The 27,394-nt window shown below is 48.8% G+C and overlaps 2 protein-coding genes across 2 annotated transcripts in view; both read left to right on the plus strand.

The window, feature by feature from the left end:
* LOC144671554 (histone-lysine N-methyltransferase PRDM7-like) overlaps positions 1–27,394 on the plus strand; it is a 177,965-nt gene that overhangs the window by 105,629 nt on the left and 44,942 nt on the right. The window lies entirely within an intron of this gene.
* On the plus strand, positions 11,940–25,846 carry LOC144671575 (tripartite motif containing 13-like). The gene is made up of 7 exons (XM_078533534.1): positions 11,940–12,240; positions 14,860–15,231; positions 16,896–17,086; positions 17,700–17,795; positions 22,772–23,005; positions 24,607–24,629; positions 25,633–25,846. The coding sequence occupies exons 2-7, from the start codon at positions 14,925–14,927 to the stop codon at positions 25,793–25,795; spliced, it is 1,014 nt and encodes a 337-aa protein (XP_078389660.1). The 5' UTR covers positions 11,940–12,240; positions 14,860–14,924; the 3' UTR covers positions 25,796–25,846.

Consider the following 27,394-nt stretch of genomic DNA (forward strand, 5'->3'; position numbering starts at 1 on the left):
TTTCCAAGTCGGGGTGGTGAGTGGCTTGGAGGGGAACTTCCAGGTGGTGGTGTTCCCCATGTGTCTGCTGCCCTTGTCCTTCTAGATGGTAGAGGTCGCGGGTTTGGGAGGCGCTGTCGAAGGAGGCTGAACGATGAGGGCCCCGACTCTTGTACTTATTTGGCCCCGACCCCAGGACAGTGTCCCTGATGGTGCAGCACTGGCACGAGGGATAAGGCTGCCCCAGGACCTGCCTCTCTCAGGTTAGACCAGTTTTGGAGAGACGTCCGCAAACGCGCCCTGACTTTTCACGTGTAGCGCGTCCACGTCCTGCCCCAGGTCACCTCCTCGTTGGCCCTCGCCCCGTACGGCGCGAGGCGTGACTTTGCCCTCAGCGTGGAATTGCCGCGCTGGCCTCCTGCAGCCAGTGTCGGGGCCTCCCATCGTCCCAAGGAGCACCTGAAGAACAGGCACAGGGGGATCAGTTTCCAGGCTGTCACCAGCCGGGAGGGGCAGCTTTGATGCCCGTTATCAATGTGTCTGACTGCGAGAGCCTTGGTGTATTGTCCACAAGGGTCCTGGGCACCATGATTAACATGAATAAGAAGCAATGTTGGCTGTTGATTGGAAAAATAGATTAATAGGACGAATTGGGGAAACCTAGATGAGAAACTGGTCGGAGATAAGATTAGGACATGTGATCCACCCTGCACACCCATCGAGTAGCACAAACTAACTTAATTTGCCCTAAATATTACCAAGGCAAATAGTCATCCTTGTCTTTCACATCCAGTCTTCGAATCTCAAGTAACCTGTTCTTCACAATGAACGGTGTCAGCTTTACCCCCTTGAGATGCTGTTTGGTGAGTCACTGATTCCTGTTTTCTCCTGACTGCTTTTCCAGAGACCTTTGACCACCTAGAATCTGGGAAGAAATTCCACGTGCTGAAAGATGTCTGCTCCTTTACGCTGCGGGGCACCGTGCTGAGCCCAATGCCTCCTCGCCACTGCCTGCCCAATTTCACCTCCTCCGTCTCTCTCAACATCGGTCAGCTGGGCTCCATGTCCTTGCCTCCAGGCCCTCGGCACTGAGGCAGTCCCACATGGGAAAGGTTCTCACTCCCTCCTTCTCCAATCCCCTCTCTTTCTCATTTCCCCCCACCCCCCCTTTCCCTCCTTCCCGCACTCCCCCTCCCTCTCTCTCATTGCCTGTTCCTCTCTCCCTCACCCTGTATCCCACTCCTCTCTCTCTCTCTCTCTCACTCCTTCTCTCGCTGTCTCTCACTCCCCTCCCTCCATTTCACCCCTACCTCTCCCTTTCCCCGTCTCCCTTTCCCCATCTCTCTTTCCCCCCCTCTCTCTCTCTCTCGCCCCTCCCCCTCTCTCTCTCCCTCACTGTCCCCATCCCTCTCTCACTCCCTTTCTCACTATCCCTCTCTCCACCATCTCTCTCCCCCCTCTCTCTGCCCCTCCCTCTCTCACTCTCCCTCTCTCCCCCATCTCTCTTCCTGCCTGTCTCTCTCCCACCCCTCTCTTTGAACCCCTCTCACCCCCTCCCTCTCTCTCCTCTCCATCCCTCTCCCTGTCTCACTCTCTCTTCCTTCTCTCTCTCAATCCCCCCTCTCACACTGCCTCACTCCACCCTCTCTTTCACTCCCTGTCTCCACCCTCCCTGTTTGTCTCTCTCCCCTCCCTCTCTCTCCCTCTCTCTCCCTCTCTCTCTCCCTCTCTCCACCCTCTCTCACCCCCCTCTCTCTCCCTCTCTCCACCCTCCCTCTCTCCCTCTCTCCACCCTCCCTCTCCCTCTATCTCTCCCCTCTCCCCCTTTCTTTCCCCCTCCCTCTCCCCTCCCTCTCTCTCTCCCTCTCTCCACCCTCTCTCACCCCTCTCTCTCTCCCCTCTCTCTCCCCCTCTCCCCTCCATCTCTCTCTCCCTCCCTCTCTCCCTCCCACCCTCGAACTGTATGTTTTCCAGTTTGTCACACTGATGCCTGATTATTATAAACTTCCTGTAATCGAGCAATTCTTTCTGAGGGAGTAGGGTGAGCTGTTACCTTACTCCTCAAGCACCAGTGGACTTGAGTGGGTGGATGATATACTATGAGGATGGCAATGGTTACTGAGGAGAGTATATATTGGACAATAAGCCTGTTGCATACAGGATAATGGTTAGTAAGGAGAGTGTTATGCGCAGGATGGCTAGGAGTGTGTTTTATAAATATGTATATATATGCTAAAATAAGGCTTAAGATCATTTAAACAGTGATTTGTGGTGGATTGGGCCACAATAGAGAGCTTTTTAAAAACAAAATTAATTCCACCTAGAGTTGAGCTGATGATATCAGTGTAGGGGATGTCAGCTAATCGTGACTGCAGCATGGAGTGGGCTATGTTTGTACCTGCCTGCCCTGTCTCGCTGTAGGAGCCTTAATCTATGTGTCACGTATGTATGTGTCTGTGTTTGTTTGTGTGTGTCTTTGAATCTATGTCTCCCATCCCCAGTTCTAACGTGCATCTCTCGTGCGTCTCTATATCTCTCTTTCTGTCTGTCTGAATTAGTTTGTCTTTCTCTCTCTCTCTCTGTGTCAATGTCATTCTCTGTTGTGTCTGTATTTCTGTCTCTCTGTCAGTGTATGTGCCTGTTCCTGTGTCTCTCTCTTGTCAGTGTATGTGTCTGATCCTGTATCTCTCTGTCAGTGTATGTGCCGATCCTGTGACTCTCTGTCAGTGTATGTGTCTGACCCTGTCTCCCTGTCTCTCTGTCAGTGCATGTGCCTGTTCCTGTATCTCTCTGTCAGTGTGTGTGGTTGTTCCTGTGTGTCTCCCTCTGTCAGTGAGTGTGCCTGTTCCTGTATCTCTCACTCTGTCAGTGTTTGTGTCTGACCCTATATCTCTCTCTGTCAGTGTATGTGTCTGTTCCCATTTCTCTCTGTGTGTCTCTGTCTCTCTGTCAGTGTGTGTACCTGTTCCTGTATCGTTCTCCCTCTCTTTGTCAGTGTATGTGCCTGTTCCTGTATCTTTCTCTCTCTCAGTGTCTGTGGCTGTTCCTGTATCTCCCTCTCAGTCAGTATGCGTCCCTGTTCCCGTATCTCTCTCTCTGTCTCTCTGTCAGTGTATGTGTCTGACCCTGTATCTCTCTCTGTCAGTGTATGTGCCTGTTCCTGTATCTCTCTCTCTGTTTCTCTGTCAGTGTATGTGTCTGACCCTGTATCTCTCTCTCGGTCAGTGTATGTGCAGATCCTGTATCTCTATCTGTGTCTCTCTGTCAGTGTATGTGCCTGTTCCTGTATCTCTCTCTCTGTTTCTCTGTCAGTGTATGTGTCTGACCCTGTATCTCTCTTTCTCTGTCAGTGTATGGGCCTGTTCCTGTATCTTTCTCTCTGTCTTTCTGTCAGTGTGTGTGTCCAACCCTGTATCTCTCTCTCTGTCAGTGTATGTGCCTGTTCCTGTATCTCTCTCTCTGTCAGTGTATGTGGCTGACCCTGTATCTCTCTCTCTGTCAGTGTATGTGCCGATCCTGTATCTCTCTCTCTGTCTCTCTGTCAGTGTATGTGTCTGACCCTGTATCTCTCTCTCAGTGTCTGTGCCTGTTCCTGTATCTCTCTGTCCCTCTGTTAGTGTGTGTGGTTGTTCCTGTGTCTCTCTCTCTGTCAATGTGTGTGCCTGTTCCTGTATCTCTCTCTCTGTCAGTGTTTGTGTCTGACCCTATATCTCTCTCTCTGTCAGTGTGTGTATCTCTTTGTGTCTATGTCTCTCTGTCAGTGTGTGTACCTGTTCCTGTATCTTTCTCTCTCTCTTTGTCAGTGTATGTGCCTGTTCCTCTATCTCTCTCTCTCTCTGTCAATGTATGTTCCTGTATCTTTCTCTCTCTCAGTGTGTGTGCCTGTTCCCGTATCTCTCTCTGTCAGTGTATGTGTCTGACTCTGTATCTCTCTGTCTGTCAGTGGATGTGCCGATCCTGTATCTCTCCCTCTGTCTCTCTGTCAGTGTGTGTGTCCGACCCTGTATCTCTCTCTCTGTCAGTGTATGTGCCGATCCTGTATCTCTCTCTCTGTCAGTGTGTGTGCCTGTTCCCGTATCTCTCTCTCTGTCTCTCTGTCAGTGTATGCGTCTGACCCTGTATCTCTCTCTCTGTCAGTGGATGTGCCGATCCTGTATCTCTCTCTCAGTGTCTGTGCCTGTTCCTGTATCTCTCTGTCCCTCTGTTAGTGTGTGTGGTTGTTCCTGTGTCCCTCTCTCTGTCAGTGTGTGTGCCTGTTCCTGTATCTCTCTCTCTGTCAGTGTTTGTGTCTGTCCCTATATCTCTCTCTCTGTCAGTGTGTGTATCTCTTTGTGTCTATGTCTCTCTGTCAGTGTGTGTACCTGTTCCTGTATCTTTCTCTCTCTCTTTGTCAGTGTATGTGCCTGTTCCTCTATCTCTCTCTGTCAATGTATGTTCCTGTTCCTGTATCTTTCTCTCTCTCAGTGTGTGTGCCTGTTCCTGTATCTCTCTCTCTGTCAGTGTATGTGTCTGACTCTGTATCTCTCTCTCTGTCAGTGGATGTGCCGATCCTGTATCTCTCCCTCTGTCTCTCTGTCAGTGTGTGTGTCTGACCCTGTATCTCTCTCTCTGTCAGTGTATGTGCCGATCCTGTATCTCTCTCTCTGTCAGTGTATGTGCCTGTTCCTGTATCTCTCTCTCTGTCTCTCTTTCAGTGTATGTGTCTTACCCTGCATCTCTCTCTCTGTCAGTGTGTGTGCCTGTTCCTGTATCTCTCTCTCTGTCAGTGTTTGTGTCTGACCCTATATCTCTCTCTCTGTCAGTGTGTGTATCTCTCTGTGTCTCTGTCTCTCTGTCAGTGTGTGTACCTGTTCCTGTATCTTTCTCTCTCTCTTTGTCAGTGTATGTGCCTGTTCCTCTATCTCTCTCTCTCTCTGTCAACGTATGTTCCTGTTCCTGTATCTTTCTCTCTCTCAGTGTGTGTGCCTGTTCCCGTATATCTCTCTCTGTCTCTCTGTCAGTGTATGTGTCTGACCCTGTATCTCTCTCTCTGTCAGTGGATGTGCCGATCCTGTATCTCTCCCTCTGTCTCTCTGTCAGTGTGTGTGTCCGACCCTGTATCTCTCTCTCTGTCAGTGTATGTGCCGATCCTGTATCTCTCTCTCTGTCTCTCTGTCAGTGTATGTGTCTGACCCTGTATCTCTCTCTCTGTCAGTGTGTGTGCCGATCCTGTATCTCTCTCTCTGTCTCTCTGTCAGTGTATGTGTCTGACCCTGTATCTCTCTCTCTGTCAGTGTATGTGCCGATCCTGTATGTCTCTCTCTGTCAGTGTATGTACCGATCCGGTATCTCCCTCTCTGTCTCTCTGTCAGTGTATGTGTCTGACCCTGTATCTCTCTCTCTGTCAATGTATGTGCCTGTTCCTGTATCTCTCTGTCAGTGTATGTGTCCGTCCCTGTATCTCTCTCTCTGTCAGTGTACGTGTCTGACCCTGTATCTCTCTCTCTGTCAGTGTATGTGCCTGTTCCTGTATCTCTCTCTCTGTCTCTCTGTCAGTGTATGTGTCTGACCCTGTATCTCTCTCTCTGTCAGTGTATGTGCCTGTTCCTGTATCTCTCTCTCAGTCAGTGTATGTACCGATCCGGTATCTCCCTCTCTGTCTCTCTGTCAGTGTATGTGTCTGACCCTGTATCTCTCTCTCTGTCAATGTATGTGCCTGTTCCTGTATCTCTCTCTCTGTCAGTGTATGTGTCCGTCCCTGTATCTCTCTCTCTGTCAGTGTACGTGTCTGACCCTATATCTCTCTCTCTGTCAGTGTATGTGCCTGTTCCTGTATCTCGCGGTCTCTCTGTCATCCTATGTTGTTGTTCCTGTATCTCTCTCTCTCTGTCAGTGTATGTGCCTGTTCCTGTATCTCTCTCTCTCTGTCAGTGTTTGTATCTGACCCTATATCTTTCTCTCTGTCAGGGTATGTGTCTATTCCTGTTTCTCTCTTTCTCTCTCTGTCAGTGCGTGTACCTGTATCTTTCGCTCTCTCTCTCTCAGTGTATGTGTCTGTTCCCGTTTCTCTCTCTCTCTGTCAATGTATGTTCCTGTTCCTGTATCTTTCTCTCTCTCAGTGTCCGTGGCTGTTCCTGTATCTCTCTCTCAGTCAGTGTGCGTGCCTGTTCCTGTGTCTCTCTTTCTCTGTCAGTGTATGTGACTGTTCCCATATCTCTTTCTCTGTCTCTCTGTCAGTATATGTGTCTGACCCTGTATCTCTCTCTCTGTCAGTGTATTTGTCTGACCCTGTATCTCTCTCTCTGTCAGTGTATGTGCCTGTTCCTGTATCTCTCTCTCTCTATATCTATGTCAGTGTATGTGTCTGACCCTGTATCTCGCACTCTGTCAGTGTATGTGCCTGTTCCTGTATCTCTCTGTTGGTGTGTGTGGTTGTTCCTGTATCTCTCTCTCTGTCTCTCTGTCAGTGTATGTGCCGATCCTGTATCTGTCTCTCTGCCAGTGCACGTGTCTGACCCTATATCTCTCTCTCTGTCAGTGTATGTGCCTATTCCTGTACCTCTCAGTCTCTCTGTCATCCTGTGTGGTTGTTCCTGTGTGTCTCTCTCTCTGTCAGTGTATGTGCCTGTTGCTGTATCTCTCTCTCTCTGTCAGTGTTTGTATCTGACCCTATATCTCTCTCTCTGTCAGGGTATGTGTCTATTCCTGTTTCTCTCTTTCTGTCTCTGTCTCTCTGTCAGTGTGTGTACCTGTATCTTTCGCTCTCTCTCTGTCAGTGTATGTGTCTGTTCCCGTTTCTCTCTCTCTCTCTGTCAATGTATGTTCCTGTTCCTGTATCTTTCTCTCTCTCAGTGTCCGTGGCTGTTCCTGTATCTCTCTCTCAGTCAGTGTGCGTGCCTGTTCCTGTGTCTCTCTCTCGGTCAGTGTATGTGCCGATCGTGTATCTCTCTCTGTCTGTCTGTCTGTCAGTGTATGTGTCTGACTCTGTACCTCTCTCTCTGTCAGTGTATTTCCTGTTCCTGTATCTCTCTGTCTCTCTCAGTGTGCGTGCCTGTTCCTGTGTCTCTCTTTCTCTGTCAGTATATGTGCCTGTTCCCGTATCTCTTTCTCTGTCTCCCTGTCAGTATATGTGTCTGACCCTGTATCTCTCTCCCTGTCAGTGTATGTGTCTGACCCTGTATCTCTCTCTCTGTCAGTGTATGTGCCGATCCTGTATCTCTCTGTCAGTGTGTGTGGTTGTTCCTATGTCTCTCTCTCTGTCAGTGTGTGTGCCTGTTCTGTATCTCTCTGTCAGTGTGCGTGGTTGTTCCTGTGTCTCTCTCTCTGTCAGTGTTTGTGTCTGACGCTATATCTCTCTCTCTGTCAGTATTTGTGTCTGTTCCTGTTTCTCTCTGTGTGTCTCTGTCCCTCTGTCAGTGTGTGTACCTGTTCCTGTATCTTTCTCTCTCTCTCTGTCAGTGTGTGTGCCTGTTCCTGTATCTCTCTGTCAGTGTGCGTGGTTGTTCCTGTGTCTCTCTATCAGTGTTTGTGTCTGACGCTATATCTCTCTCTCTGTCAGTGTTTGTGTCTGTTCCCGTTTCTCTCTCTGTCTGTCAATGTATGTTCCTGTTCCTGTATCTTTCTCTCTCTCAGTGTCCGTGGCTGTTCCTGTATCTCTCTGTCAGTCAGTGTGCGTGCCTGTTCCTGTGTCTCTCTCTCTGTCGGTGTATTTGCCGATCCTGTATCTCTCTCTGTCTGTCTGTCTGTCTGTCTGTCTGTCAGTGTATGTGTCTGACCCTGTACCTCTCTCTCTGTCAGTGTATGTGCCTGTTCCTGTATCTCTCTCTCTGCCAGCGTATGTGTCTGACCCTGTATCTCTCTGTCTGTCAGTGTGTGTATCTCTCTGTGTCTCTGTCAGTGTGTGTGGTTGTTCCTGTATCTCTCTCTCTGTCAGTGTATGTGTCTGACCCTGTATCTCTCTCTCTGTCAGTGTATTTCCTGTCCCTGTATCTCTCTGTCAGTGTGTGTGGTTGTTCCTGTATCTCTCTCTCTGTCAGTGTTTGTGTCTGACCCTATATCTCTCTCTCTGTCAGTGTATGTGCCTGTTCCTGTATCTCTCTCTCTGTCAGTGTATGTGTCTGACCCTGTATCTCTCTCTCTGTCAGTGTATTTCCTGTTCCTGTATCTCTCTGTCTCTCTGTCAGTGTGTGTGGTTGTTCCTGTATCTCTCTCTCTGTCAGTGTTTGTGTCTGACCCTATATCTCTCTCTCTGTCAGTGCATTTGTCTGTTCCTGTTTTTCTCTGTGTGTCTCTGTCTCTCTTGTCAGTGTGTGTACCTGTTCCTGTATCTTTCGCTCTCTGTCAGTGTATGTGCCTGTTCCTGTATCTCTCTCTCTCTCTGTCAATGTATGTTCCTGTATCTTCCTCTCTCTCAGTGTCCGTGGCTGTTCCTGTATCTCCCTCTGAGTCAGTGTGCGTGCCTGTTCCCGTATCTCTCTCTCTGTCAGTGTATGTGTCTGTCCCTGTATCTCTCTGTCAGTGTATGTGCCTGTTCCCGTATCTCTCTCTCAGTGTATGTGTCTGACCCTGTATCTCTCTCTCTGTCAGTGTATGTGCCGATCCTGTATCTCTCTCTCTGTCTCTCTGTCAGTGTATGTGTCTGACCCTGTATCTCTCTCTCTGTCAGTGTACGTGCCTGTTCCTGTATCTCTCCCTGTCTCTCCCAGTCACTTACATCATTCGCTCTCTGTGTTTCTGGAACTCTTTCTATGCCTGCCTCTCCCTGCCTGCCCCGCCGCCCCCCTATTCAGTCGCTTGTCTTTTCATTTAACGCTCATTCGCAGGACAGATAAAACAAGGTGCCTGATTCTCATCACACCCTTTAAATAGAGCAGTCGCATGTTCTACTGATTCCAAGAGAAGGAGCCAACTCTGGTTAGCTAACGCCCACCGTCAGACATGGGCCCGAATTTTCTTTATCTCATTACTGCTCCGTTTGCACTTGCCCTTGAGGGAGGAAGGGGACCAAACTTGCAGTTATGCCAAATTACGGCTTAGCTGTGGGCTCACTGGATAGCACTCTCCCTTGCCTCTGATTCAGCAGGTCATGGGCTGGAGCCCATAATCCAGGACAACATGCCCATTGCCAGCACCGAGGGAGTACTGCACTCATTAAACTGAGGTCCCCGTCTGCCCTCTCAGGTGGGTGTAAAAGATCCCACGGCCACTATTTGGAAGAAGAGCAGGGTGGGGAGTTCTCCCCGGTGTCCTGGGGCCAACGTTTATCCCTCAACCCACATCACTGAAAAAAAAACAGATGACCCGGGTCACTCACACTTTGCTGTTTGTGGAATCTTGCTGTGCGCAGATTGCCTTCCGGGTTTTCTATGTTTCGACAGTGACCACGTTTCTTAAAAATATAATTTACTTCTTTGGTTGTACAGTGCTTTTCGACTGCCTGAGGTTGAGAAAGGCGCTATGTAAATGCAAGTCTTTCATTTTTTTTTGTTTGTTAATCCTGTCGTGTTGAGACGAATCCATACTCCAGCCCCCAGCTGCGGTTAGCCAGCCAACTCAGTGCTGACTGAGAATCGAGCTTGGCACCTTACCCGGTCTGACTGTGTTCAGATGCTCACTGGCTAAAGAAATTAGTTTTTCATGTTCACCTCATTCATTGTGCAAAGGGCAGCATGCTTAACCTGACTTTCAGACCGACGTGCTAATGTTTATTTTTCTCTTGGAAAGTACCTTGATGCAGAGATCCAGTCAATCACCTGTTTCCCTCTCTCCTTCCTGCTAATTCAGCACTGGGGGCTGTATTGTGCCTGTTGCCTGCCTTTTTCATCCAGTCAGATCCTTCAATGAGGAGCTTAACTAGAGGAGAGCTGCATAATAACTGCAGGGCTGTGTATTTGTTAGTGTGTGTGTGTGTGTTTGTGTCTCTATGTCTGTGTGTGTGTTAGCATGTGTGTCTGTCTGAATGCGTGTGTTAGCATGTGTACAGCTGACTGGATGTTAACATTAGCCTATGTGTGCCTGTGTGTGTGTGTGTCAGTATGTGTGTCTGTGTATGCTTGTATGTGTTAGCCTGTGTGTGTACATACATATATATGTGCATTCATGTGTTTATGTGTGTGTACATATGTGTTTGTGTCTATATATGTGTGTGTGTTTATATATGTGTGTGTGTGTCTATATATATGTGTGTGTGTGTGTGTTTCTGGTGTATGTATGAGTGCGTGTGTGTGAGATTGTGTCTCTGTGGTGTATGTGTGTACACAGGCACACACAGCTCTGTAGTTTTAGTGCTGAGGAGCTGAACAGAGTGGGTAAGGATTGAAAAATCACAGCGGCAGGGCTGCTCCTTTCTCTGAGCCCCTCTCCCTTTCTGTGCGATCATCTCTCTGGCAGCACCTTTATATATTCGCTGATTCCTTTGCCCTCCCCTGCATTTATATAGCACCCTCGACACAGTAAAATGTCACCTGGTTGCTTCGGAGAAGCGATAATCAGGCACGTAAGTGACACCCAGCCAAAGACAGGCCAGGCAACTGAAACCTTGGTCAAAGAGGTGGTTTTAAAAGGGGGAGACAGACATGGACAGGTTTGGGGAAGGGAATTGCAGAACTTCGAACCCAGACATGTTGGAGCTCTCAACTGGACAAGCTCCTGCCCAACCTTCCACCAACTCAATCAGCCATGCTTAACTTAAATCTAAATTATTAAATTATAAAAGTTTAAATATTTAACTTCAAAAGTGTTAAGCTTCTTTCTGATGTTTGTTGCAAGGTGTGATTAAACATTTTATGTATTTAAACAATTGTTACTGTGGGACTTTAAGGAAAATGTTTGTTTGCCTTCTGTGACACCAAAAAAAAGTTTTTGAATGTGTAATTCTTCCTTCATGTGCGATAATGCGAAATAAATCAACACAGTTCAGACGTTTTAGTGATGGACCCAGTTCTTATCCACAGTTCTGGGCTACAGAGCAATTTTGGAGGCACTGTCCCCATCAAACACTCCCAGGACAGGTACAGCACGGGGTTAGATACAAAGTAAAGCTCCCTCTACACTGTCCCCATCAAACACTCCCAGGACAGGTACAGCACGGGGTTAGATACAGAGTAAAGCTCCCTCTACACTGTCCCCATCAAACACTCCCAGGACAGGTACAGCACGGGGTTAGATACAGAGTAAAGCTCCCTCTACACTGTCCCCATCAAACACTCCCAGGACAGGTACAGCACGGGGTTAGATACAGAGTAAAGCTCCCTCTACACTGTCCCCATCAAACACTCCCAGGACAGGTACAGCACGGGGTTAGATACAGAGTAAAGCTCCCTCTACACTGTCCCCATCAAACACTCCCAGGACAGGTACAGCACGGGGTTAGATACAGAGTAAAGCTCCCTCTACACTGTCCCCATCAAACACTCCCAGGACAGGTACAGCACGGGGTTAGATACAGAATAAAGCTCCCTCTACACTGTCCCCATCAAACACTCCCAGGACAGGTACAGCACGGGGTTAGATACAGAGTAAAGCTCCCTCTACACCATCCCCATCAAACACTCCCAGGGGCAGGTGCAGCACAGGACAGGTACAGAGAGAAAACTCCCTCTCTTTTGCCTCATGGCGTACATTACAAAGCCCCCTTTGCCTCAGTGAGTGCCTTCCATCTGAATGGGCGGGGAGGTGGGCACATATGCTGTGGTCCGTCACGGCAGGTATTTGGTGGGGATCCCCTCGCAGAGACTTATTTTCTGTAGCTGTTTGGAGCTATCAGTCAGCGACACCAGCTTGGCTGCGATCTCGATGATGAAAACCAGAGGACGGCACAAAGACAGGTCCAGGAGCAGCAGTGAATTCGCTCTGGAGGAAGACTGCCGTCTGGTGAGAGGCTGTTTTTCATTATTATTATTACTCTCAAGCTCACTATCTTTAAATGATGACGTGCAGGTCGGATGGGGCAGGCAGGGGAGATAGGTGACAGTGTGGAAGCTGAAGATAGTAACACCATTGAATATCAAGGTGGTGGGGGGAGATGGTTAGGCCCTCTCCGGTTGGAGTTGGTCATTGCCTGACACTCGGTTTGGGCTGGAATGTTATTTGACTCTTATCAGATTGCTTCGTTTCACTGCAGTGGCCCGGCTTCCCCTGCGGTGGAAAGTGGGTGTGATGGTGCCTTTAAATTTTAAAGAAGTCCCAAACAGATCAGGAACCAAAGCAGTAAACTGAAAGTGAAAGAACCCGAGAGCGGGGGAGAGAGCAGAGTCAAGAGAGAGAGAGATTCCATTTCGCCAGGTAAGACCTCAACAAATAGCCTCGTGAATTTTAAACTGTGTGTGTGCCATTTATCATGTCAAGGATCTCCAGCCCTGCCGACACTTCATGCCCCTAAGGCGCTGCTTGGAGATTAGGCACTGTTTAACCAAATGCTTGCTGGCTGTGTGTGTAGAAAAGGCTGCTGTCTCCTAGAATGTGGATCGACCTGACTCCGCAACTAAACTGCTCATTCCAATGGCACCAACCTGTATAGAATCCCACAGAAGGAGGCCATTCGGCCCATCGTCCCTGCGCAGGCTCTTGGAAAGAACTATCGAATTCGTCCGACTGACCTGCTCTTTTCCCCCATAGCCCTGCAAATAAGACCCACGACTCCTTCATAACAACAGAAACCGAGGGATTGAAGACCCCTTTAGTGTTAAATATACTTTTGGATCTAGGTACAAAGATCACTGGGAGGTCTTGTGGCACAGTGGGTAGCTTCCCTGCCTCTGGGCCAGAAGGCTCCAGGTTTGAGTCCCGCCCAGGACTTCCTGGCCAAGAAAGGTGTGTTCATATCGCGGTGAAACAGGCTGAGTATCAGCCTGTAAATTCTTCCAACGCGTACACCAATGGCAGACAGCCAGCGTGGGAGATTCCTGGTCAGCCGCGTGAATGCTGGAGCCTCCACTGTCACTATCCACAGCTCCAGGATACAACATGCATGGAAAAGTGTATGTTACCACGGCAACTGGGACTCCCTGAGGGAATGGTAGCACAGCACCACCATGTAGGTCATTAAAATGTCAGGAACTGGAACAGAGAGGCTAATGGAATGCTGGCCTTTCTATCTAGAATACAAGGGGGTAGAAGTCATCCTTCAGCCTATACAAAGCCCTGGTTAGACCACACCCTGGAGTCACTGTGAACAGTTCCGGGCCCCACAACTTAGGGAGGATATTTTGGCCTCGGAGGGAGCGCAGTGTAGATTTACCAGGATGAGATCTGGACTCTGGCGTTGAGCTACAAGGGGAGATCACACAAACGAGGCCCATCGGGAAACAAGGGTGACCGTTCTCCTCCAATCCGTTTCCCTCACACTGAGAAACTCTCCTAACTCCAGTTTGCTCTCTCGTTATGCTCCTTGACATGGGGCACTTTCTGCGGGGTTTGCTGGAGGCAAGAGTCTATGGATGTATTGATAAATATTGGTGATGGTTGTCCAGGTGTGAGGGCTGTTGGGGTGGGAGGAGTGTCGGTGATGGGACCGATGGGTGAGTGGAGTTTCGGTGATTGCACCGACGGGAGGAGGGGGTGTGTGGGGGGGGCGGGGGGGGGGGGTGGACAGGACCCGAATGATTTGGGGATCATACTCTGCTTCCTTCCTGCTCGTTGTGGCTCTGCTACTCACAGGAGAGCCAGTGTGGGGGGGAAGCGCTTGCCTGTGTTTCAAATTTGTGCTTGGGACGTGAGTGTCGCTGGCTAGACCAGCACTTGTTGCCCATCCCTTATTGCCCCTTGAGATGGTGGCGATGAACCGGCTTCTTGAGCCGCTGCAGTCCATGCGGTGTAGGTTCACCCACGGTGCTGTTCCAGGTTTATAGCCCAGTTACAGTAAAGGAGCGGTGACACAGTTCCAAGTCGGGGTGGTGTGTGGCTTGGACTGGGACTTGCAGACGGTGATGGTGTGCCCATGCATCTGCTGCCCTCGTCCATCGGTTGTGGTTGAACCAAGGCGGGTGAGTGGAGTTGAGATACAGATCCACCATGATCCGATTGACTGGTGGAACAGGCCCGAGGGGCTGAATGGCCTTCTCCTTTTCCTAATGTTCCTGTAGGAACATTGGACGCTTCCCACCTTGGTGATCACCACCACCCCCCACCCCACCCAGTGAGTCCTCAAACCTCCACCTCCTCACCGCAGCGTCCAACTCCATCACAACGGGAGCACCGTAAGTGGGAATTCCGAGGCGAGTGGCGTCACCCAGCTAGCCCCTCCCATTTTCCCTTTCCTGTATTTGGGTAGAAGAATCTCATCCTTTCAGTTTTTGTCTGAATCACCCCAACCGTGCTTCCCCCCCAACCCCTCCCCGCGCCCTCTCACCAATCCTGCAGGGTCAGAGAGGCAGGAGCCTGGGCCATGGCTGCTGTTCCCACCCAGAACACGCTCTACCGACGACACTGACCGCCCCCTCACCTCCTCCCCTTTCAGACGCTGAGGTGACTTGTCATCTGTCCCTGCGTTCAGTAAGATCCTGGCTGATCTGTGACCTAACTCCATCTCCCCCCGCCTTTGCCCCGTCTCCCTTAACACTGACGGATAACAAAAATCTATCGCTCTCAGGTTTAGAACGAACGAAACCGAGATGATTTTGAGGGGCCTTGACAGGGCCGATGCCGGGAGGGTGTTTCCCCTCGTGGGACAATCTAGAACTGGGGGAGGTGGGTCATTGGCCATCAGTGACCAATGGCTTAGGTGACACGACTGTTGCTTGCCGAGCGCCTGCCCAAGCCCAGGTGTTGTCCAGGTCTCGCTGCGTGCAGTCAAAGGACTGCTTTAGGATCGGAGGAGTCGCGAGTGGTGATGGAGAGATTTGGTTCGCGCTGAGGCGGTCAAGTGCGGTGACGTATAAAAGCGCATCTCTTCGTTTCTTCCAGATCTCGCCCCCACTTCCTCGCAACCCGGCCGGGGGGGGGGGGAAACCTCATCGCTGTCGAGAGCGATGGCCCAGTACCTGAGTGACGACGAAGACGGAGACGCCGGGGGGAGCCTTTTCGGAGTCGAACTGACGTGCAGCGTCTGCATGGGGCTCTACCAGCAGCCCGTGCGGCTGCCGTGCGAGCACAGCTTCTGCGGCGCCTGCATCGATCAGGTCTTTGCGACTGTGGAGGCCGGCACGGATTACCGGTGTCCCGTGTGCAGGGAGTCCTACCAGAGCAAGCCAGCCATGTCGAAACATCTGGTCCTGGTCAGGCTCGTGGAGGCCTACAGCAAGATGAAGAAGAGTAAGGAGCGTTACGCAGAGTCGGGTAAGGCACAACTTGTTAGCTTTTTTATTGCCCCCCCCTCGCCCAAAGGGGATTTCTTTTGACAGTCGAGGCACCGTTGATAACACTTTCCAGCCCTTTCGGGTCAAGGGGATGTTGGTTCAATGATTGGAGCAAATAATCCAGGTCAACTCTCCCAGTGCCTGTACTGAGGGAGTGCCGCACTGTCGGAGGGTCAGTACTGAGGGAGCGCTGCACTGTCGGAGGGTCAGTACTGAGGGAGCGCTGTACTGTCAGAGGGTCAGTACTGAGGGAGTGCTGCACTGTCGGAGGGTCAGTACTGAGGGAGTGCTGCACTGTCGGAGGGTCAGTACTGAGGGAGCGCTGCACTGTCGGAGGGTCAGTACTGAGGGAGTGCTGCACTGTCAGAGGGTCAGTACTGAGGAAGTGCACTGTCAGAGGGTCAGTACTGAGGGAGTCTTGTACTGCCGAAGGGTTAGTACTGAGGGAATGCTGCATTGTTAGAGGGTCAGTACTGAGAGAGTGCTGCGCTGTCAGAGGGTCAATACTGAGGGAGTGCTACACGTCAGAGAGCCAGTACTGAGTGAATGCTGCACTATCGGAGGGTCAGTACTGAGGGAGTGCTGCACCATTGGAGAATCAGTACTGAGGGAGTGCTTCACTGTTGGAGCGTCAGTACTGAGGGGGAGCTGTTGGAGGGTCAGAACTGAGGGAGCATTGCACTGTTGGAGGGTCAGTACTGAGGGAGGGCTGCACTATTGCAGGGTCAGTACTGATGGAGTACTGCACTGTCAGATGGTCAGTACTGAAGGCCGTAGCGGAGAGTCAGTACTGAGGGAGCGTTGCACTATTGGAGGGGCAGTACTGATGGAGTGCTGCACTGTCAGAGGATCAGTACTGAGGGAGTGCTGCACTGTCAGAGGATCAGTACTGAGGGAGTCCTGCCCTTTCGGATAGTCAGTACTGAGGGAGTACTGCACTGCCGGAGGGCCAGTACTGAGGGAATGCTACCCTGTTGGGGGATCAGTACTGAGGCTGTACTGTTGGACGGTCAGCACTGAGGGATTGCTGCCCTGTTGGAGGGTCACACCAAGGGAGTGCAGCCCTGTCGGAGGATCAGCACTGAGGAAGTGCTGCACTGTTGGACGGTCAGCACTGAGGGAGTGCTGCACTGTCGGAGGGTCAGCACTGATGGAGTGCTGCACTGTCACACCTTCTTGGCATGTAGGTGTCGCTGGCGTGGCTAGAAATTATTGCCCATCCCTAATTGCCCTTGAAACGAGTCGCTTGATGGGCCATTTCAGAGGGATGGCAAGAGTCAAACACACTGCGGTGGGTCTGGAGTTACATGGAGGCCAGACCGGATAAGGGTGGCAGATTTCCTTCCCTCAAGGGCATTAGTGAACTAGAATGGTTTTTACGACAATCCGGTAATTTAATGAATACAAGACTTGCGTTTTATTCCAGACATATTAATTAATCAAATTTAAATTCGCCCAATTGTCACAGTGATTTGAACTCATGATTCTCTGCAGCTTTAGTCAAGGCTGGTTTACTGTCCATTAGCATAACCACTAGGCTGCCACCCACCCCCGCCACTGCAGTCTTCATGTCTGTCCCTTGTGTTACCTATGTTTGATATTTCACTGCGGCTTTAAGCGAGTTCTCTTTCTGTTTCTCTGCAGAGGAAGCGGAGGATTTCACTGACGCTCCTGTAAGCTCCCTGGGAATGAGGGTCTGCCGGTTTCACTGTGACGAACCCGTGACTCATTTATGCTTCAAGGAGTGGGAGCTCCTGTGCCCCTTGTGCGTAACGAGTGCTCGACACGAGGGCCACACCGCCAAGCCATTGCTGGAGGTCACCAAAGACTGGAAGGTAAAGCGAGCTGGGCAGACTGGCCACTGGGCACCGTCAGGGGACCCTGCGGGCACTGGGAGTGCGCTGGCGGGGAACGCTCACCAGTGGAAATAGTGCATTTAGCAAAGTGGACATTGACGCCAGCGGCTGCCAGATGAAGGGGGTGTGACGCTGCTCAAAGCCAGCCCGCGTGGGTGATATGATGTTGAGGGCATTAATGTTGGTGCTGGAACAGGGCTGCATCGACATGGCACTAGTCTGTCTCAATTCTCTGCTCAGGTTGTGTTTGGGTGGTGTTTGCTGAGGGGGGGAGGTGGTTTAGCGCTGCGTGTGCGCTACATTAGTGCCGTGAGCTGCATTGGTGCGCCGAACGCGCACCGTTAGCGTTGTGCTTCTGTTGGGTTTTTGCCGGGGTTGTGTTGCCTTTGTACCTGGGTTTTAGTGCAGTGTTTGTGCAGCGTTTCACCGCATCCCTGTTGGATTTATTCTGCAACATCCGTGCAGCGTTTGAGCAGTTTGTGCTTCTGGGCGTTCGTCTGGTTTACGCCTCTGCAAAGTAACTCAGGATGATATACGAATACAAATTGTTGTTTTATAAAACGAAAGTCTGCCCTTCTCTCTCTCTGAGCAGAAGATGCTGCCAAACATTGTCGAGAGTCTGGAAGAAACTCACGCAAAGTTGTCTGTACAGATCCTGCAGTACACAGAGCTGGAGGAGAAAGCAAAGGTGAGATGGTTCTCATTTGGTTACCTCTGTCCCCTGATGGCCCTGTTTGTTAGTCTGTCTGAAAACAATATATTTTTAAAAATCTTTCACGGGATGTCGGCATCACCAATAAGGCCAGCATTTGTTGCCCATCCCTAATTGCCCTTGAACTGAGTGGCTTGCTGGGCCATTTCAGAGTCAACCACATTGCTGTGGGCCTGGAGTCACACGTAGACCAGGCCACATTAGGGCAGCAGATTTCCTTCCCTGAAAGGCATTGGTGGGTTTTAATGACAATCGATGATAGTTTCATGGTCACCATTACTGGGACTTAGCTTTCAATTCCAGATTTATTACCTGAATTTAAATTCCACCAGCTGCCAGGATGGGATTTGAGCCCATGTCCCCAGAGCATTAGCCTGGGTCTCTAAATTACTAGTCCATTGACATTACCACTCTGCTACCATCTCCCCTTGAATGTATCTCAAAAATTAATGGACCAGTTGCAATGAAACTTGGTACACACATAAGATTTGGCTCAGGGGAGAACTGATTAGTTGGCAAAGGTGTGGGTGCGGATCCCAGAATTTTTTTTCATTGGGGGGGATAGGGCAAATTGACTTTTTGTTTTAGAATGTTACAGATTGTCTCGCCTACTGTGCTGGAATTTGTCAAAATGTGAGCAGGGTTTTCAGAGCAGGTTGTTGGCTGCGGATTGATTTGCAAAGTCCATAAAGATTTGTCGGTACACAGAATTTGAAATATCCTGAAACAGTGAGGATAACCTGATAGTAAATCCTACTGGCATGTTTTATGGGACGAAAGATCAGCTAGAAGTGCATTCATTGTTATTACGCAGTTTAATGCTGAGTTAGCACATTGGGGCGGAGGTATGCACTCTATTGAGTGCCTTTTTCTATTTGGTTTCACCTGCGATGCTCAAGCCACAATTCAAACTCTGCTGACCTCAGTACACAGGCCGCACATGCTCCCAAGTGTTGCTAATCCAAAAGTGACTTGATCTGTCATGTTAACATGAACGTGAAAATGGCTGTGATAGGAAACAGTTGTTAAGCTTCAATAGTTGTTTGTTAATGAAGACCAAGACAGACTCCTTCAGATAGTTTTATTTCTGGTGCACAAAACTCTACGGAGAGAGCTTGTCTCACCCGTTATCCCTTTTATACAACCAAATAGGTACCTAGGTTGTTAACTAATAATTAGCAATTGAACTCCTTCAACTGTTTCCTTCTCCAACAGATTCCCCTCTTCCTAAAAAGAAAATAAGCCTTAAGCTTATATAATCACAAAGAAAAATCAAAAATATACACATTTTTCATTCAATAAATTTACCTTATTCCCCCTCTTTAAAAAAAGACACATGTATAAATATGTCCACACGAAAAGGAATGTTCCTTTTCGTCATCTTAAAGAAAAAGACGTCCCCCTTTGAGGATCTCTAATAACTTCTTGGGGCTCGCTCCTCTTTAGGTGAAGCAGTCAGACAATTGGTAGCTGCTGTCAGCCCATTTGATCTCGGCCATCTCCTTATGCTCGAGCAACTGTTATAAGCTTGCAATGTCAATCCGCAATCTCTTCTCGTCAACTCGCTCCGTAGAGTGGACGTTATCCCAAAGTGACTTATTGTCTCTAAGGCATTCGCTAGGTACCGCTCCCGAATACCCTTTCCCATTTAAAATTTCCACCAGTATCTTTGATATAAAGAATGCCATGTCTCCCGCCTCAACAAGGGTGACAGTCTCCGCCGCCAACGCACTTTTTACAACTCTTCGTATCCTTTTAGATTCCCATGCCAAAGGGCAGCATTTTCCTTTCCCCCCCACCTCCATGAAAAATATTATAAAATCCTCCCGTACTTGCAAATCCATCACATAGATTTGCATAAGACGTGTCACTAAATACAATCAGTTTCATTTTTCTAAGATCACCCAAAGATGGGAATTTCAAAACACACTGCTCCATTTTTAACTTTGTCAATGTTTTGTTTGCTCGGAACAAGCCTTGGGATTGTTCATTTTCGTGCTCAATTCCAAACCATCAAAAACTGACGTCCAGCCTCGTTTGTTTGTTTGCCCAGCCAATTGAGTTGCCCAGTTAGACTTCTTGAGTTCCGCTTTCTCCATTTCAGAAGCCGCTGTATCTTTCTGGGTGGCCCTACCGTGACTAATTGCAATGGGATTGATGTTCGCTAAGCAGGATTGCTGATGTAAAAGGAAGTGTGATCCACTCTGCCTGATTTCCAATCCAATGTACTTAAACGCACCAGAAGCCTGACTTCCAGTCTTGAACTCTGTTCTGAGCCCATTAATGACAACCATTTCAAATTTGCTACTACCTTCCCACAAAAAAAACCCATCTACATGCATCATAAAGATGCCCGCAAGTTTTCCTCCAAGATGCCAATAAAACATTGCCGGGTCTGCTTCCAACTAAAGACGGTCCAACTTTAACGAAACTGACCTCACTGAGAAATACCAAACTCTGGAGGCATCATTTAAACCGTAAACACATTTATTTAGCTTCCAGGGTGTCCCTTCTGCGTTTGGCACCTCTTTTGGTGGACGGAGAAAAACATGCCTTTGAAGTTGGTGTCCCTGCAAATATCAATGGACTTGCACTCCCAAGCATTTGTAGCTAATAGAGCCAAGAAGATCTTCAGAATAGCTTTTCCTGCCGTTGGTGAATCTCACTCTTATATCCTGGTCACCCAATTTTTCTTCAAACCCTCGTGCCACTAGCCTGGCTTTAGTTTTATGATTCCCATCAAGAAGCACCTTTTCTGTGCATATACACCTGTGAGACAGAGCTGGTTGTCCCCTATCTGGCACCTCTGTGTATACCCCAAATTCTTTCCAACTATATAGTTCTTGCTGTTTCACATCCTTTATTAATTTATCATCTAATTTTTTTGAAGCTACTAAGACTTCCCGATCACATGGGCTTCTGCTCCTTGTAGCATGACCAGTCTGTGCCATATTCATTGACCTTGTTAAGCTACGCCCTTTATCCTGCCTTCTGTCTGGAACTTTCCGGACTGTTACTTTTTGACCTCCCTCTCCCATTTGTAGATGTTCTTTCAACAGTTTACGATCTCTTCCTAGAGGCATGTTCACTCCCAGACCCACTATCGGAACTGATACTTCGTTTCTGTGCCTTCCATTTTTGTACTTCATGTCCCTAATCCATAGACCTAACCTCCTGTCCCTTATCTCGTACATTTAACCAGTTTTTATGTTTTCCAGCGGCCTTCCCTGCTCTACCTACAATCGTCGCATCCCTCCATTGACTGACCCCTTCTGGCAAATACGTAACTTTAGTGCCAGCTTTTGGCAGTTGTCCTCTTGGACAAATCGCCTCATCTTGTTCATCCGAATTACTGTCCCCACCTTCAGATACCCTGTCACAACCTCAGCAACCTGGTCCTCACAGTCATGCAACATTTGGGTATGAGAAGTACATGGTTCCTCATCCCTTCCTCTAACCATTTCAGCACCGGCAAATTTTCAATCCGTGCCAACTAACCTCGAAGAGGGCACCCGAATAGTCTGGTTCCCATGTTGTAAAATGACCGTTTTACCATCTTTACCTATAACCTTACCCAGGCCTTTCCACTCGTTAAGCCTTTCTCTCTTATAGTATACCATGTCTCCCTGATTGAAAACCGTTTCCAGTGGCCGAACATTGTGTCTCAGGGCTTGCCGAATTCTTTCTGAAACTTCGGCTTTAAGGAATGCTCTTCTGCCCTCTTCTGCAGCTTTCACAAGGGAATTGGATCATTATCTAATTCAGGGAATTAGCAGATGATTGTAGGAATAAGAAAATAGAAATAATTGCAGTTGGACAGAAACATGAAGAGAGACAGGCAGGATACTGCCATAAAATGTAGCACTTCAGGTTAAACACATGGGCAAGAATTTTCCGGTCAGTGAACAGTGGGGGTGGTGGGGCCCACTCACCGATGTGTAAAATGACGCGGAATAACGTCGGGCAGAACTCCCAATGTCATCCCGCGTCATTTGCATTTTCAGGTCGGCGGGGGGGGAGGGGGGGTGCGCAGCCGAGTCAGCTGTGCGCCCGCCGACCTGTCAACGGTCTATTGAGGCCGTTCAAAAAGCAATTAGTGGACCTGCCCGTCCAACCTTAAGGTTGGCTGGCAGGTCGGGAGTGCTGGCAGCCACCTGAAAAAGGACGAAACCTCAACCGCGGGCGGGCTGAGGTTTCACGACTGAATTTAAAAGCTAAGATGAACTTTTACTTAAAGTTATGCCCATGCCCCAACTCGTGTGGCATTGTCGCATGAGGGGACGTGGACGGTTCATGAAATTTTCGGAAAAAAAAAACTTCTTCCCTTTGGGAGTCGATTTCCCTAGAGGCAGCACTCAGTCTCAGGGAGATCGGAGCGCTCCTTTCTGCGCGAAGGAGCGCACTTCCGCATTTGCCATTCCCCCCTCCCCTCCCCGCCCGCACGTGGATGGCACAGCGCTTCCAGGCGGACGTCACGCTGGGTGGGCCTTAATTGGCCAACCTATGAAAAATGGCGGCCCAACTGGTGGGCCACCCGCTCCCGCACTTACCCCCCAACGGGGGAAAAGTTTTGCCCATGGAGACACACAGGAGAGACACGTGGACACAGACAAGTACAGGAAGGGGAGACAGAGTCACAGAGAGAGAGACTGGCGAGAGAAACGGATCACAAGGCACAGGGAGTCCGTGGACACAGGGAAGGCTTAATCTGGATCATTATCTGAAGAGAAGAAAAATTGCAGGGTTACAGGGAAAAAGCAGGAGAGTGAGTGTAGGTGAATTCTTCTTGCAGAGAGCCGACCCTCTGTGTTGTATCCACTCTATAGTGCTAGTCGGAGTGTCAGCTATGATCTCAGTGGGTTGTGAAAGTGTAGCCTCCCCTATACTGTTTGGGTTTGGGGTCTGCTGTGTCTTCCAGGTTTGACTGACGAAGGGGGTTTGAATGTGTTTAGGAGGAGATCTCAGATGCCAAGGAAAGGACTGAGGACCAGATTGATCGCCTGATTGAGTTCCTAGAGAATGAGAAGGAGCGGCTGATGATCGACATACAACATGTTGGCAATGAGCACCTGGACGCCATCCAAGGGCTGCAGGCGGACACCACTCACAGACTGCAGGACTGCGAGAACACGATTTCTTCATTCCAGGAGGCATCCAAGGTTCAGGACGAGTTCGCTTTCGTCAAAGTACGCCTTCCCTGGGTCCATGGATCCTGCCTTGTGATCCATTTCTCTCTCTCCTGTCTTCTGTCTCACCTCTCTGTATTTATGTGTGTCCTGTCTGTGTCTGTCTCCAGTGTGTCTCTGTGTGTTTAACCTGAAGTGCTGTATTTTATGGCAATATTCTTTCTGCCTCTCTTCAAGTTTCAGTCCAACTGTAATTATTATTATTTCTTCTCCTTACAGTTATCTGCTAATTCCCTAAATTAGACCTCTCCCTCATTCCCTGCTCCATGCTCGATTCTCAGACAGCGGTGGGGCAGAGGGAATGCAGACAAAAGTACTCAGAGCTGGGCAACACCACAAACACAAACTCTCTTATTCTCACTCAGTTTTTACACTCTCACTCACTGTCTCCTCACACTCAATCTTACACACTCTCAGTCACTCACTGACACTCTCACATACATGCACACTTATACACACAGACACACAATCACACTCTTGCACACACTCTCTCACACACTGCCTCACGTTTTCAGACTTACACACTTTCACTCACTCTCATACACTGCCAGTCTCTCTCTCATGCACACACACACCATCACACTCTCACACGCTCCAACTCGGGACAATTGAGAATCTTGCTTGCCCCTGCAGTCCCACAGACACTGAGTGAGATCAATTGTCACCCGCCCAGTTAAAATCAGCAAACTCCGCACCTACCAGGAATCGAAAACGGCCTCTTCCAGTTGCTCAGCGCTCACTGCCTGGGAGGGTTCTTCATTTAACTGGGAGCCATTGAGGTTGTGAGTGCTGTACCCCCTCAGCAGTGACCACCTGATGAAGTTCGGGAAGGTGCTGTGTGAGGAGACACACAGTTAAAAGCTGTGTGTGTGTGTCCGCAATCCAATCAGCCTTTGGGATCCATCTCAATCACCTCTCGTTTCCTGCCATTCAATAGAGCCATAGTTTAACCATTGATCAGACAGGGAAGACATATTCTGCAGGCATGTGTGTTCATGTGTGTGAATTTCTGCATTTTTTATTTTCTTTATTCCTTGATGGGATATGGGGATCACTGGCAAGGCCAGCATTTCTTGCCCACACCTAATTATCCTTGAACTGAGTGACTTGCTAGGCCATTTCAGAGGGTGGTTAAGAGTCAGCCACATTGCTGTGGGTCTGGAGTTATATGTAAGCCAGACTGGGTAAGGACGGCAGATATCCTTGCCTCCAGTGCTTTAGTGAACCAGATGGGTTTTACGACAATCAGTGATAGCTTCATGGTCACCATTACTGAGACTGGCTTTATATTCCAGATTTTATTAATTGAGTTTAAATTCCTCCAGCAACTGGCTGTGGGATTTGAGCCCATATCCCCAGAGCATTAGCCTGGGCCTCTGGCCTACTAGACCAGTGAGATCCTGATTACTCCACCACTTCCCCATCTCACCTGTGTGTGAGTGTGAGGAAGTGAGTGTGTGTAAATATTTGTGTGTTTGAGTGTGAATATAAGAGTGTGCATGAGTGCGAGTATACGTGACTGTGTGTGTGTTTGCATGTGTAAATGTGTGTATGAATAATTCCAGGTAAAAATGGTAATGTATCATTTTTTTGTGTTCCAGGATATGATGGATTTTATGCAGAGGTAAGATTCCTCACATAAGTAAGATAAAAGCAAAAAACGGCGGATGCTGGAAATCCAAAACGAAAACAAAAATACCTGGAAAAAACTCGGCAGGTCTGACAGCATCTGCGGAGAGGAACACAGTTAACGTTTTGAGTCCGGGATGACTCTTCAACAGAACTATAAGCTGGTTTAAGGGGGGGTGGGACAGGTAGAGCAGGATAGAGGGCCAGTGATAGATGGAGATAACCAAAAGATGTTATGGACAAAAGGTCAAAGAGGTGTTGAAGGTGGTGATATTATCTAAGGAATGTGATAATAGGTGACATTAAGAGTATAAAGCAGGACGAGCAAGGTACAGATAGCCCTAGTGGGGGTGGGGTGGGGGGGAAGGGATCGAAATAGGCTAAAAGGTAGAGATAAAACAATGGATGGAAATACATTTAAAACTAATGGAAATAGGTGGGAAAAGAAAAATCTATATAAATTATTGGAAAAGGGGGATCGGAAAGGGGGTGGGGATGGAGGAGAGAGTTTATGATCTAAAATTGTTGAACTCAATATTCAGTCCGGAAGGCTGTAAAGTGCCTAGTCGGAAGATGAGGTGCTGTTCCTCCAGTTTGCGTTGAGCTTCACTGGAACAATGCAGCAGGCCAAGGACAGACATGTGGGCATGAGAGCAGGGTGGAGTGTTGAAATGGCAAGCGACAGGGAAGTCTGGGTCATGCTTGCAGACAGACATTGGAAAGGAATCATGGGGAAAAGCTGGCATTGCTGCCCGGGGACCACACCGCCATAGATCAGCCAGTGACTGTGTAGACATTGAAAGAGTTTTTTGAGCTAGGGTTTTGAGGGACGAGGCTCGTGTGGAATGTAAACCCCAGCACGGGGCAGGTGGGCCCTCCGTTTCTGCTTGGGAAAGGCGGTGTGATTATATGTAATTATTGCACTACTGTACACCATTGTCTCACATGCACCAGAGTTGCCCTAGTCTCACACCCTTGTTTACATTTGATCCTACCAGGATGGAAACACTGGTAATTTCCCCAGAAGATAAGCTTTTTCACCCCACCCTGAATTTTGATGGAATCCCTTTACCTTCAGTACTTGAAACATGGAAAAATGAGGATGCAGAGGAAGACAACAACGTTGATGATGTTGATGATGATGATGAAGATTCCTATTAACTGCAGAACATATTTTATTTGGGCTTGCATTAAATTTAACTGAAGAAGGATCGTTGAAATTTCACACACCATTTTAGCTCGACACCCTGTTTCTATACTGTAAATTCTATTTAATTCTGTGTCACCACTGCACTATTGTACCCCACTGGGGATGTCCGCTGATGACTGCACAATGTTCAGCTCCCTTTGCAACTCCTCAAATACTGAAGCAGTCCATGTCCGAATGCAGCAAGACCTGGACAACATTCAGGCTTGGGCTGACAAGTGGCAAGTAACATTCGCATCACAGAAGTGCCAGGCAATGACCATCTTCAAAAAGAGAGAATCTAACCATTGGCCCTTGATGTTCAATGGCATTACCATCACTGAATTCCCCACTATCAACATCCTGGGGGGTTACCATTGACCAGAAACTGAACTGGACTAGCCATATAAATACAGTGGCTACAAGAGCAGGTCAGAGGCTAGGAATCCTGTGGCTAGTAACTCACCTCCTGACTCCCCAAAGCCTGTCCACTATCTACAAGGCACAAGTCAGGAGTGTGATGGAATATTCCCCACTTGCCTGGATGAATGCAGCTCCAACAACACTCATGAAGCTTTACACCGTCCAGGACAAAGCAGCCTCTTGATTGTCACCCCATCCATCACCTTCAATATGCACTCCCTCCACCACCAACGCACAATGGCAGAAGTGTAGCATGTACAAGATGCACTGCAGCAACCCGCCAAGGCTCGTTCGACAGCACCTTCCAAACCCACGACCACTACCGTCTAGAAGGACAAGGGCACCAGATGCATGGGAACAGCACCACCTGCAAGCTCCCCTCCAAGCCACACACCATTCTGACTTGGAAATATATTGGCCGTTCCTTCACTGTCGCTGAATCAAAATCCTGGAACTCCCTCCCTAACAGCACTGTGGGAATACATACACCACATGGACTGCAGCGGTTCAAGAAGGCAGCTCACCACCTTATGGGTGGGCAATAAATGCTGGCCCAGCCAGTGATGCTCACATTCTGTGAACGTAAAAATAGAAAAACACTTTTAAATATGGAAATCTGCATTTTGTTGGTAGGGGAAGGCTGGTAGGGCAGGGGAGAGGTGGGACAATCATTCTTCAGGCAAACTATGTTTCACTAATGAGTTCGAATCAGCTGATAACATCAAAATTTTCCTTCTTTTACTGATTGTAAATGTGCTGCATGAAATATCTCTGTGCAGCCACAAGACAAATTAACTTCTTAACACGACAGCTGAGATTGGGGATTGCTTGGTGAAATGGGAAGTGCCTGTAAGACACTCGATGGTTCTAGACAGAATGCTAGGGGCTCCACAAGGGAAGGAGCTCAGGCACAATGTAGAGGGAGCTTTACTCTGTATCTAACCCTCAGGGTGTTTGATGCTGAAATTGTGAACCTGAGGTGGAAAGGGTTCCACTTTTAGTTCGAAGATCCCTCACTTTCTGATGAACACAAAAAAAAATGATCTCCCTGCAATAATTATATATTGTCTAATAATTAAATTGCAATGATTGAGTGTTATAACTCATTTGAATATGAGAGCTGCACCTAATCAAGTGTTTCAGAAGTGTTC

Source organism: Cetorhinus maximus, chromosome 33, assembly GCF_964194155.1.
Source record: "Cetorhinus maximus chromosome 33, sCetMax3.hap1.1, whole genome shotgun sequence".
NCBI classification, from domain to species: Eukaryota; Metazoa; Chordata; class Chondrichthyes; order Lamniformes; family Cetorhinidae; genus Cetorhinus; species Cetorhinus maximus.

Excerpts from the sequence above, each read along its gene's own strand:
- LOC144671575 (XM_078533534.1), top strand. The coding sequence starts at position 14,925 with ATGGCCCAGTACCTGAGTGACGACGAAGACGGAGACGCCGGGGGGAGC. Across the intron at positions 17,087-17,699 it reads AGGTCACCAAAGACTGGAAG|AAGATGCTGCCAAACATTGT; the intron begins GTAAAGCGAGCT and ends CTCTCTGAGCAG. Across the intron at positions 24,630-25,632 it reads ATGATGGATTTTATGCAGAG|GATGGAAACACTGGTAATTT; the intron begins GTAAGATTCCTC and ends TGATCCTACCAG.